This window comes from Elephantulus edwardii, unplaced genomic scaffold (genome assembly GCF_000299155.1).
Source record: "Elephantulus edwardii isolate Elephantulus edwardi_28Jun2011 unplaced genomic scaffold, EleEdw1.0 scaffold00002, whole genome shotgun sequence".
NCBI lineage: Eukaryota > Metazoa > Chordata > Mammalia > Macroscelidea > Macroscelididae > Elephantulus > Elephantulus edwardii.
In genome coordinates, this window is record NW_006399752.1 from 41,148,142 (window position 1) to 41,160,979 (window position 12,838).

Below are 12,838 nucleotides of genomic sequence, written 5' to 3' on the forward strand. Positions count from 1 at the left end.
GCATCAGGGATGCATCCTGTCTCCATACTTTTCCAATCTATATACAGAACAGATCATCCAGGAGACAGGACTTTATGAGGAGGAATGTGGCATTAGGATTGGAGGAAGGTTCATCAACAACCTGTGTTATACATATGACACAACCTTGCTTGTTGAAATTGAAGAAGACCTGAAGTTCTTGCTGCAGAAGTTCAAGGACTGTAGTCTTCAATATAAATTGAAGGTCAACATCAAGACCAATTGGCAGCACCATGATGGGTGGAAAAAGAGATTGAGGTGGTTAACAATTACGGCTTGCTCAGCTCCACATTCACTCTTAACACCAGCAGTCAGGAAATCAAAAGATGAATTGCACTGGGAAAATCTGCTGTCAGTAAACCTCTCCAGAGTGCTGAAAAACAATGATGGCAGTCTAGAGACTAAGGTGCACCTAATCCAGGCCATGGTCTTCACAATCACTTATTATTCATCACAGAACTGGACAATGAGTAAAAAAAAATCAATGCCTTTGAGCTGTGGTGCTGGAGAAGAGTCTTGAAGATACCACGGACTGCCAAGAAAACAAATAGATCTGTCTTGGAGAGGGTACAAGTTTCTCCTTGGAGGCTAGGATTTTGAAGCTCTATCTCACATACTTTGGGCACATGGCTGGGAGAGACTGATCCTTGGAGAAGGACATAATGCTCAGAAGGGTGGAAGGACACCGCAGGAGAGGAAGACCTTGGATGAGATGGATTGATACAGTAACTGGGGCAGTGGGGGTTGGTGTGTCAGAATTAGTGAGACTGGTTCAGGACAGCGCAGGGTTCAGAGCTGCTGTACATTAGGTTGCTATGGGTTGCAGGTAACTCAATGGCACATAATAACACAACAACAACCTTTCCCCCTCCATATGTGACTTTCTTAAAGGAAAAAGAAAGAAGACTTCACTTCAACATTGGAGATCACCTCACTACATGTCATTGTTACGTGTCTTCAAGTCAACGATGACTCACAGAGACCCTGTGAACATAAGTCTCACCCTATCCTGAGCCAAACTCACTCTCAGACACATCTGACCCCATTGCCACAGTCACTATGTAAATCCATCTCATCCAGGGTATTCCTTTTCTGCACTGATCCTCTATCCTTCTATGCTTGATGTCCTTCTCTAAGGACTGGCCCTTCCTGGAAACAATCCCAAAGTATAGGTGAGATAGAGCTTCAAAATCCTTGTCGCCAAGGAGCAAACTAGTTTTACCCCCTCTGGGACACATCCAGTTGTTCTTTTTGCTGTCCACAACTCAAAGGCTCAAAAAGAAATTCTTCTGTCTTCCTTAGTCATTGTCCTGCCCTCCAAGGCATAGCAAGTAATTGAGAAGACCCTGGTCTGGATCAGAAGAAACCTGTATTTAAACCTGTAGGTTGTTGCATGAATAGAGCAAGGAAATCAAGAAAGGAGTTAATCAGGGATGTATCCTCCTCCACACTTTTTCAATCTATATGTGGAACAGAACATTCCAGAGGCTGGACATTATGAAGAAGTCTATATGTTAAGTAAAAACAAATAATGAGAATCATAGCCAGGCAATCACAGTATAGTAGGCTGGGAAATTTCCCATGATGTCAGGCATCCAGGAAGAATACCTAGTAATTACAAAATAGAGTCATCAGTATTCATTCCTGCTGCTTGAATACTTAGCATTTGGGTGACCCTACATGGCTTGGCAAAGTGTGCCGCTGTCTTTTAAGAGGTTCTGTCTTCCTGCCAAGTGGCACCAAGGCGGGCTTTTCTCCCTGCTTAGTCAGGCAGAATCACAGGGCAGAAAAAGAAACCATTTCTGATGTTTAAAGCTCACCTTGGGGGGGGGGAGTTGTTGAACAATGAAAGAAATTTTTTTTCAAAGAGAAAGATAAACTGGGGATGCTGCGTGGGGAGGGAGGAAAATGTGCAACAATGAATGGATGGAGAAAAAAATTAAATGGAAATAATATGCTGTAAAAATATATTGTTGTTGTTGTTATGTGCCTTCGAGTCGCTTGCGACTCATAGCGACCCTATGTACAACAGCCCTAAGCTCTGCTCTGTCCTATGCCAATCGCACTGTCTCTGACACTCCCATCCCAATTATCCCAGTCACTGAATCAATCCACCTCATAGAGGGCCTTCCTCTCCTGTGCTGTCCCTCCACCCTCCCAAGCATGATGTCCTTCTCCAAGGACCGGTCTCTCCTCACAACATGTCCAAAATAAGTCAGACAGAGCCTCAGAATCCTTGCCTCCAAAGAGCCACCCAGTTTAACCCTTTCCAGGACAAATCTGTTTGTTTTCCTAGCAGTCCATGGTATTCCCAGTACTCTTCTCCAGCACCACAGCTCAAAGGCATCAATTCTCCTTCTATCCTCCCTGGTCATTGTCCAACTCTCTGATGTATAACAAGTGATTGCGAAGACCATAGCCTGTATCAGACGCACCTTAGTCTCCAGAGAGACAACAAAAAAGTTTACCTTCCTTTTATTTCTTTAAGTTATGGAAATGGTTTCCATTGGTATGGAAAAGAGATTGGTGAACACGGATATGTTACTTCAAAACGGACATGAGAATTAATATGTGTATTGGTTTTCTTTCACTCATTTATACAGATTTCTCCCTTTTCTCCCCCTTCCTTCCTTCATACATGTCCTGTATCAACCTTTTAGGTGCGTCGCTCATAATGTCTTACAGCCTTTCCTTTCAGAATTACCTGCCCATGCATCCACTTCTAAAATAACTTGTCTCTGGAAACTCTGTGAACTTGGAGAAAAGATGAAATTTATATAAGTGTTCAGGTTTTTCATTCACCGGGTCACTATGAATCATCTACGGCTCAATGCCACTTAACAACAACAACAACCTATTCCAATGCCATGTTTCTTATCTGTCCATTCTCCTTCCATTCTCCCCATGTCCCCCTGCTTCCACTGCTCCATATTACTATTGATTTTATAACCATGGTCTTACCCTGTACTTGTCCCTTTGGAACTGAGTTAATTCACTCAGTATAATGTTCCATAGACTCATCCACATTGTATAGGTTTCTTGAGATTCTCATTGCTTTTCCATGCTGCATAATATTCCATTTTAGGGATTTGTTATAGTTTCTCTATCCATTTGTTGATAGACACGTGGGCTGCTTCCATTTCTTTGCTATTGGGAATAATGCTGCAATAAACATGGGTATGCATCTGTTTGTGTATTACCTATTTCCTTTGGGGAAGATTTCTAGTAGTGGAATAGCTGGGTCATCTTGTATTGCTATTTTCAGTCTTCTTAGGAAGCGTCAAACTGCCTCCCATAGGGCCTGTACTAGCTTAGAGTACCACCAGCAATATATGAGTGTTCCAATATCACTGTTTCCTTGTCAGCATTTATTACTTATTGTCCTGTTAAACTTTGCTATTGTTGCTGGTATGAGATGATATCTCCTTGTTGTTTTTATTTATGTCTCTCTAAAAGAATTGAAGCTGTCGATGAGTTAATTTTGCTTGGATCAACAATCAAAACCATGGGCACTGATGTTGTTATTGTTATGTGCCATTGAGTCAACTACGACTCATCAACTCTTCATGACCCTAGACACAGTAGCTCTGAAACCTGCTATATCCTGAGCCATCTCTTTATCTCTGACACACCTACACTCATTACACCAGTTATTGTGGCAATCAATCCCATCTGGGGGTCTTCCTTCCCTGTGCTGTCCTCTCCACCCTTCCAAGCACAGTATCCTTCTCCAAAGACTCGTCCCTCCTGGCTACATGCCCAAAGTATGTGAAACAGGGTCTCAAAATCTTGCCTCCAAGGAGAAGCTTGGTTTCACCCTCTTTAGGACAGACTTGTTAGTTCTCTTGGCAGTCCATGGTATGTTCAGAACTTTTCTCCAGCACCACAGCTCAATGGCATCGATTCTTCTTCTGTCATCCTTAGTCATTGTCCAGCTCTCTGATGCATAGCAAGTAATGGTCTCATGGCCTGGATCAGACACACTTTAGTCTCTTGCCTGTCATCATTGCTCTTTAAGCACTTTGGCGAGGTCCTTGACCATAGACTTTCCCAATGCAATTAGTCTTTTGATTTCCTGACTGCTGGCGCCAAAAGTGCTGGTTGTGGAGGTGAGCATATTGAAGACTACAGTCCTTGACCCTCCTTAGCAAATGCTTCAGGTTCTCCTCCATTTCAGCAAGAAAGGTTGTGTCATCTGCATAACACAGATTGTTGATGAGTCTTTCTCCAATTCTGATGCTCACTCTTCCTCATAAAGTTCAGCCTCCCAAATTATCTGTTCCACATATGATTTGAAAAGGTTTGGAGACAGGATGGACCCCTGACACTTTCTTCCTGATTTTGAACCGTGCAATGTTTCCTTGCTCTGTTCTGAAGACTGTTTCCTTGTCCAAGTATAGGTTTCACCTGAGTACAATCAAGTCTTCTGGGATTTCCATTCTCCTCAAGGATCGCCACAATCTGTTGTGATCTCCATAGTCAAATGTTTTTGCATAGTCAGTGAAACACAAATAGACAATCCTTTTGTACTTTTTACTTTCTACCAAGATCCATCTGACATTGGCGATTATGTCTGTAGTGCCACGACCTCTTCTAAAACCAGCTGTTTTTCTGGTATTTATCTGTCAAAGTTCTGTTCCAGTAATTTTTAGGTAATCTTCAGCAGGATTTTGCTTGTGTGTGATATTAGTGATATTGTTTGGTAATTTCCACACTCTTTCAGGTCACCTTTTTTGGGGATAAGGGTAACTAGGATCTCTTCCAGTCATTTGGTCAGGTAGTTGTCTTCCAGATTTCTTGGCACAACTCATTGAGCATGTCCAGAGGAGCATCTGTTTGTTGAACTGTATCATTTGGTATTCCATGAATTCCTGGGCCTTCTTTTTTGCTAACTCCTTCAGAGCAGTTTCAATTTCCTCCTTCATCACCATCACCTCTTGATCACGTATTGTTTCATAAAATTCTTCCATGTCAGCCAACTATTTCTGGTACAGTGACTGTGTGCTCCTTCCTTCTTTGTTGTTTTCTGAATCATTCAGTATTCTGCCAATGGTATCCTTGAATATTGGTACTCGAGGCTTGAATTTGTTCTACAGTTCCTTCAGTTTAAGAAATGCTGAGAGAGTCCATCTCTTGCTTTTCGGCCTCCAGCTCTTTGCATATTTCATTCCAATACTTTGCTTTGTCTTTCGGAGATGTCCTTTGAACTCTTCTTTTCAGCTCCTTCACTTCCAGCTTTCCTTGCTTTGGCTTCTCTGTGTTCTTCAGAGTCTCTTCTGACATCTGTCTTGGCCATTTCCCCCTCTTCTGTCATTATAGACCATTTGCATTCTTCATGGATTAAATTCTCCACAGACAATATTGAACAGGAGTGGTGATAATTGGCATCCTTATTTGATCTCTGTTCGCAATGGGGATGCCTTTAAACTCTCTCTACTGAGTACAAGTTTAGCATATATGCTCTTTAACTATATTGAGGACATTCTCCCTTCTTGTTTTATTGACTCTTTTAATCAGAACATGGTGTTGAATTTTGTCAAAAGTATTTTCCGCATCAATTGAGATGATAATGTGGTTCTCGGTCTTTGTTTTATTGATGTGGTGGATTACTTTGATTGTTTTTCTATGTTGAGCCATCAGTGCATGTCTGTTATGAGTCCCATTTTATCATGGTAATTCTTTTGGTATGTTGTTGGATTCTATTGGCTAAGAGTTTGGAAAGGACTTTTGCATCTATGATCATGAGGGATACTGTTATATAGTTTTCTTTTTAAGGAGTGTCATTGAAATGCCTGACTTTGACATAAGGGTTAAGTACGCTTCATAGAAGGAGCCTGGGAATGATCCTTCTTCTTCTATTTTCTGAAATCATCTCAGTAGGATTCTGGATAGTTCTTCTCTGAATGTTTGGTAGAATCCAGGGCTTTTTTATTGGGAGTTTCTCTAATGACCTGATAATTTTCTTCTTTGTGGCGTGTCTGTTCAAGTGATCTAATTCAGTCTTTGTCAGTGTGGGGAGGTCTGAGCCTCTAGGAATTTGTCCCCTTTGCTCTAGATTTTTGGATCTGTTAGAACACAGCTTTCCCTATTATTTCAACATTATCTTTCTTGTTTGGGTTGGATCTATTGTGATATCCCTCTCCTTCACTTCTTATTAGAGCTATTTATGTCTTTTCATTCTTTTCCTTCAGTAAGTGTGCCATTTTTTTTTTTACCTTTTCAAAGAATCAACTCCTGGTTTTCTTGATAGTTTCAACTGTTTTTTCTATTTTCTATTGCATTTGTTTCTGCTCTTATCTTTAGAATTTCCTTTTGCCTAGAGGGAGTGGGGAGAGTTAATATTTTTTTGAAAGTATGTGAACTTGGCCTTTTATTCAACTGGAGAAGGTTGACACATTATTCATAAAGTTCTTTTTCATGGCCTTGTCTCCAAAATTTACCTCTCCAACCTAAATACCTTTACCATTTTGTCTTATGTCATTTGTTTCAATAACAAATACACATTTACCCCAAACTGATAAAATTACACATTTCAAGTTGCATGAACAGCACTCAAAAGTATATCCCTTTGCCTTTTTTCTTCCGAAGCTGATTTGTTTGTTTATTATTCACCTAATTGCAATAATGACTGTTTTTATGGTTGCCTTATACACTGAGTAATTTGAACTGTCAATGTGCTTTTGCTTGCTTGTGATAAGTGCTTATTATGGTTGACTAAGGTACCTCACAGAAAGCCAGGTCCCAGATGCAGTTATAGCATGGGACTCAGTTACCCCAATAATGTGAGTCAAGTGGATCTGCTCTGTTCAAGATAAAGAGTGATTAAGGGGACACTCTCCAGGGCCCAAAGAAAAGCACCAGCAGAACCCAGAAACCTAGGCTGTTTTCTGTTGACATAGTCCCAAGTAAAACACTCCTACTAGCAAGTGACCTCCAGACAGGTCAATCTACTAGCCTCTGGGCCATGTCAGTAAACCCACTTCACTGGCCTTTTCCTCCAAGTCAGTGTAGATTTTACTCATGTCAGTCTGGGTCAAAGATGCTTGTACCCAAAGATGCTGTTGTAGCTGCTATGTAAGTAGAGCTCATACTGAAGAAGGTCAAAAGCGTCTCTTCTAAGAGCACAGACATCTGCAGTGGCTTTGCTCTGTAATGTTCCTGTGCTACTAACACCTTGGGTCAATGAGAGCCATTTCAATCTGACTTCCTCATGACTAATATCCCTGGATGTCACTCTCCAGCGGTCACTACCACGCATGCTCTCAGAGAGTTTCCATATGCCATGGAAAGCCCTTTCCAAGCCAATGCTAAGAGGATCTGTCATTGTTGTTAGGTCTCACTGAGTCGGCTATAAACCCCTGGAACAATAGATTGCCTTATCCCATATCAATTTTTCATGAAATCTCAACATTTTGACCTTGACCATGAAGCTCTATTATCCTGATAGAGCAAGGAAACACTGCATAGTTTAAAATCAGGAGAGGTGTGCATCTGAGTTGTAGCCTTTCTCCATTCCTAGTCAATCTGGATGCTGAGCAAATCATCTAAGAAGCTGGACTCTTTGAAGACGAATACAGCATCAGAATCAAAGGAAGATTCCTCAACAACCTGCATTATGCAGAAAACACCAGAGACCTATACAGATCAAGAGATGTGTTATATTGGTTAAGTCTGCTGTCAGGAACCTCTCCAAATTAAGAAGGAGTAATGATGTCAGGGTGAAGACAAAGGTAAGCCTGATTCAGACCATGGCCTTTTCAATCACTTGCTATGCATCTGAGAGCTAGGCAATGAATAAAGAGGACAAAAGAACTGATGTCTTTGAGTTGTGGTGTTGGACAAGAGTGCTGAATATCCGTAGATGGCCAAAAGAACAGACAGATATGTCTTAGAGAAAGTGCAGCCAGAGAGCTCCTTGGAGGCAAAGAGAGCAAAGCTTCATTTCACATACTTTGGGCATGTTGCTAAGAGAGGCTATTCTTTGGAAAGGGACATCATGCTTGCTTGGAAAGGTGGAGTGTCAATGAAAGAAAGGAAGACCCTCAATGAGATGGGCTGACACCTTGACTGCATCAATGGGCTCAAGTGTCAGAGATGATGAGGACGGCACAGGATATGACAAGGTTCAGATCTGTTGCTTATAGGTCTCTCTGAGTGGTTCTCCACTCAATAGCATTTAACAGCAATAATAACAATATCTAGTCCTGGTGGCCTAGTGACAAGAAGCTGCACTACAATCCCAAAAGCACACAGTTTGAGGCCACCAGCTGCTCTGTGGGAGAAGAATGGGCAATCTCCTTCCATGGAATTAACTGCCTCTGAAAACCCCTTGTAGGGTCAGCCATGCGTCGGTTCTGTCTCTACAGTGAGATCTGTGTGTGAGGAGAAAAGCAGTGGACATTAAGTGATAAAGTTTATTTTGTCCCTTCTTTTCCAGTAGGTAAACTTTTTTTTTAAAGTGAAGAATTAATTATTATTTGTATGCTACAGATACTATTTCCTGTATTCTTTTTTTTTATTGCCATAAAAGATAACCTGAGTACAATGTCACATTGTGCATCATGACATGATGCAGCTCGGCAGTGCTGATGTAGCCGTTCCCGTCCTTGTCAAAGACTCGGAAAGCCTCTTGGTTCTCCTCCTCGCTCTGTCTTCCATCTTTCTGGCCATCATGGTCAGGAACTCTGGAAAATCAATGGTCCTGTTCTCATAAGTATCCACCTCATTGATCATGTCCTGCAGCTCAGCTTCAGTGGAGTTCTGTCCCAGGGACCACATCACTGTCCGCAACTCCTCCGTGGGGATGGTGCCAATTCTATCCTTGTCGAAGAGGTAGAAGGTCTCTGCAGTCTGCTCCTCAGTCAGCTGGTCAGCCATGGCAAGGCCTGGGGTGTCTGGAGCCCCTAGTAGGTAAACTCTTGAACTTTGACCCGTTCCTCAAAGTCCACACATTCCTTTTCTGATAGGTAGCACATCTTGACATAGTATACATTTCAACCACTGCACTTATTACACTGTAGTAACATTTTGTTTGTTTGTTTCTTTGTCAACTTCCTGTAATAGATTAAAAACTCCTAGAAGGAAGGGGCCAAGGCTTACTCATTTCCATATCCCCAGCTCCCTACACAGCACCCGGGCCTTCACCATGACTCAGAACAGCTTAGTGAGCTGTCTTCTCTCAGGCTGAGTTAGCTACTGCTACCAGTACCTCCACAGTACTTTAAGCCAAGATAATAAATATTTGTAGTCATTTGTAGTGGGGAAGTCCGTTTGAATCGTCAAATATGGCCAGATGCTCAAAGACCTCAAGAGTTCAAGCTCTACAAAATCACTAAGTTTTAGATGCAGGGAGCAATATATTGAAAAGCAGAGTACTGGCAGAAGCTTTCTGAGTTGGTTTAGGTATGAAGATTGGGCAGGTGTAAGGAGAGATGAAAGCATTGCAAAACACCACGAGCTGTTCAGGTGATCTGGCCGATGGGCTGAAAAGCCTGATCAAGGGACAAAACGAGCTGAAAACAAGTGGGTCTAGAACACCAGGTTTCCCTCTCTTCCCTGGCCATCTTCTCGTCTGCAGCATGGCGGTAAGGATGAAGTAAGGGGAGCAGGAAAGGCTGCTACACATTGCCAGGCTCAGAGCTGATGCTCATTTAATAGTCCTGTTTCGCCTATCTCTCCAAATAACACCCTAGGCATCCAAGACGCAGGGAAACCTGTCAGGAAGCTCGGTTTTCCTTCAGTCCTTTAACCTTAAATCTGTAGACCTAGCTTCTGTAATTCATCCTAGCGACCATCAAGGAGTCAAGTCCAGCCTCGTCTCTGGAGTAGGATCCCAGGCTGCCTGACCCACTGCGTTGACCACTGACTCCTCCTGCAGTAGCAGCTGCCTTGCTCCCACTCCACTCCACTCTCATGTAATTGTCCTGAAACTGATTCTCCACAGAGTCCTAGGCAAAGGCATTTGCCTGCCTCCACCCATCCTCTGTGGCCCAGTTCAAATAACACTTGCTTGGCAAAGTCTCCCTACTTCCATACCCTACAGGCAGGATCCCATATACTCTAAATTTCCCTATTGGACCAAGTCTCTCATTCTCTTTCCTCTCTCCCCTCCTTCTTGATCGTAGCATTAGTTACAGTAGTATGCCCAAGGCTCTAAAAAGCCTACACGCTTGGCTAAGATGCCGAGTTAATGATGCTGGGATGGAGTCCTTCAGAAGCGGCTCACAACCGAAGACACAATCTTTCCAAATTCCCCAAAGCCTGCCCTATATACACGCAAGCCCCCACACTTCAGAGCTCCCACGGAAGCTCACTCCTTCACACTCAGCCTCCTCCCTGGGTGGATTCATGCACCTCACCATTTGGCTGAAGATCTGTCTGGGACTCTCATTCTCTCTTCTGCTTCCCTAAGATCTGGCGGCCCACGGGTGTTCGTCCCACGCTGCGACCTCAGCTCAGCCTCGCCCCCCATTTTTTTTTCTTTCTAAGTTCTGTATCAGCCTCCCTAACTACGAGTGAGCTACTCGACCCACCTACTACATCGCAATGTTCTTGAAGACAGAAATGAAGCTTTATTCTTCCTTTTATCCCCCACAGAATTAGCTTCACGGCAAGAATGAAGAAAATAATTCTATTATTTTTTTTTAACCCAGTATAAATGCCAAGTGCATAGAATTATTTCAGTCATGGCTCATATGGTATGCATGCTTTTCTATCTGGTACAGAAGTCTGGTTTTATCAATATGCCTCAGAGCCGCTTTGATTTTTCCCAAATGTAAGTAGAGCTCATGAAAGGTATGAGAAGGGCGTCATTAGTCTACCTGGACAAGTAGAAGCAGGTTCGTATCTGGTAAAGGCGACTTGAGCTTCAGAGCCTGCAGAAGTTCTAGGACAACACTCCGAGACAAGTAGAATTTATCCCGCTCCTAAGCAAAACAAAATACAGGAAGAGAAGTGAATCCTAAAAGTGCGGTTAGAGTAGATCAGTAACGAAAAGGGCTTCCAAAAGATCACAGAAATAAAACCTAGCACATAAAAAATATTATATGGGCCACCCTTAAACAAAAGTAAAGCTAAAAGGTGTGTGTGTGTGTGTGAGAGAGAGAGAGAGAGAGTGTGTGTCAGAGTCTCTTCATGGTAAGAAACTGCACTGCAACCCCAAAGACACATGGTTCAAATCCACCAACTGATTCATGAGAGAAAGATGGACAATCTCCTCTCATGCAATTTACTGTCTCTGAAGACCCACCGTAGGGTCTGCTATGGGTCAGTTCCGACTTGACGGTGCACAACAACAACTCTGTGTGTGTGTGTGTGTGTGTGTGTGTGTGTGTGTGTGTGTGTGTGTGTGGTGAAGCAATGAAAACACACAATTTAAGAGTTAAGAGTAAGGTAATCAATGGGGTTTTTTTCCTAGTTACCATCAATTGAGTCATCCCAGCTTACAGCAACTATATGTGTATAAAGTAGAATTACACGCCACAAGATGTTCAAGGCTAGGACTTTTCAGACACAGTTTGCCAAGCCTTACTTCCCAGGAATCTCTGTCAACTTCCACTCAATTTAATCACCCATCTTTTGATTAACAGTCGAGTCCATAGTCATTTAAACCACCCAGGAACATTATAGATATAAATAAGCTATCTCATAAATATTGCAAGCATGGGTCACGCTTCGGTCCTAAGAACAGCTGAAACAAACAAATCCAAAAGTATTTGTTTGAAAAAAAGTCACTATTTTGAATTTGGTGTTTATTACTGCATGAATGTTCTCATGCTTTTTATTGGATTATGTATGTACGTACAGTTGTTTAACAAGTTTTAACTTCCTATAAATGATATCTTAGTATGTTTGTACCTCTTTATGCAGCTTGTCATTTTTTAATTTATCCTTATTGATACATGTAGCTCAAGTTCAAGTTAAGTTTCAAATAAACAGTTGAATAATATTGCTAAATATTATCACCGCTTATTGCTCTCTCTCTTGTTAAACTTTTCAGTCCTGTAAGCTTGTTTACTTGTTTGTATTGCAAACTATTAAATAGGGGGGGAAAACCCCATATTGTTTTAGTTAGGTGCTGCCAAGCCAGGTCTGACTCAGAGCAACATTACATACAACCCACAGAGACCGTACCCTGTCCTGTGCTATGCTCACGTCTGCACCGTGTTTAACCCCTCACTGCAGTCACTGTGTCAATCCACTTCACTGACTGGAGGAAGGTCAATGCCTTTCCCAGCATGATGTTTCTCTATCTAGGAACTGGTCCTCCTGAAAATATGCCCAAGGTGAGATGGCGCTTCACCACCCTCGCCTCTGAGGGCCATGCTGTTGTACTTCCTGCAAGACAAACGTGTCTGTTCTCTTAGCAGTCCACAGAATAGGCGATACTCTCCACCGACACCACAGTTCAAAGGCATCAGTTCTTCAGCCCTCCTTTTGGTTGTTGTGGTGTTGTTGTTGTGTACCGTCGAGTCGGAACTGGCCCATGACTGACCCTCCAGCGGATTTTCAGAGGCAGTTAATCGCACGGGAGGAGATTGCTCATCCTTCTCCCTCGGAGCAGCTGGTGGCCTCGAGTTGTGTGCCTTTGGGATTGCAGCACAGCTTCTTGCCACTAGGCCACCAGTCCATGTTATAGTCAGTACCCTTCATCAACGCAATTCAAAAGCACCCCTTGGTCTTTACTCAATGTCCAACTTTCATGTGCATATAAAGCAATTAAACATCATGGCTCGCTCTTGGTAGGTGTACTTTAAACAGACAGCCTGGCTCTTTAGCATTTTAAAGAAGTCCTTGGCAGTAGATTTGCCCAAGGCAATGT

General features: G+C 42.5%; 1 protein-coding gene across 1 annotated transcript in view; it reads right to left on the reverse strand.

Moving 5' to 3' along the window:
• Positions 1-12,838, reverse strand: part of UNC79 (unc-79 homolog (C. elegans)) — a 291,864-nt gene that overhangs the window by 42,324 nt on the left and 236,702 nt on the right. The window contains exon 41 of the mRNA XM_006879101.1: positions 10,839-10,943. Coding sequence (XP_006879163.1) covers positions 10,839-10,943 — 105 coding nt within the window. The remainder of the gene's footprint in view (positions 1-10,838; positions 10,944-12,838) is intronic.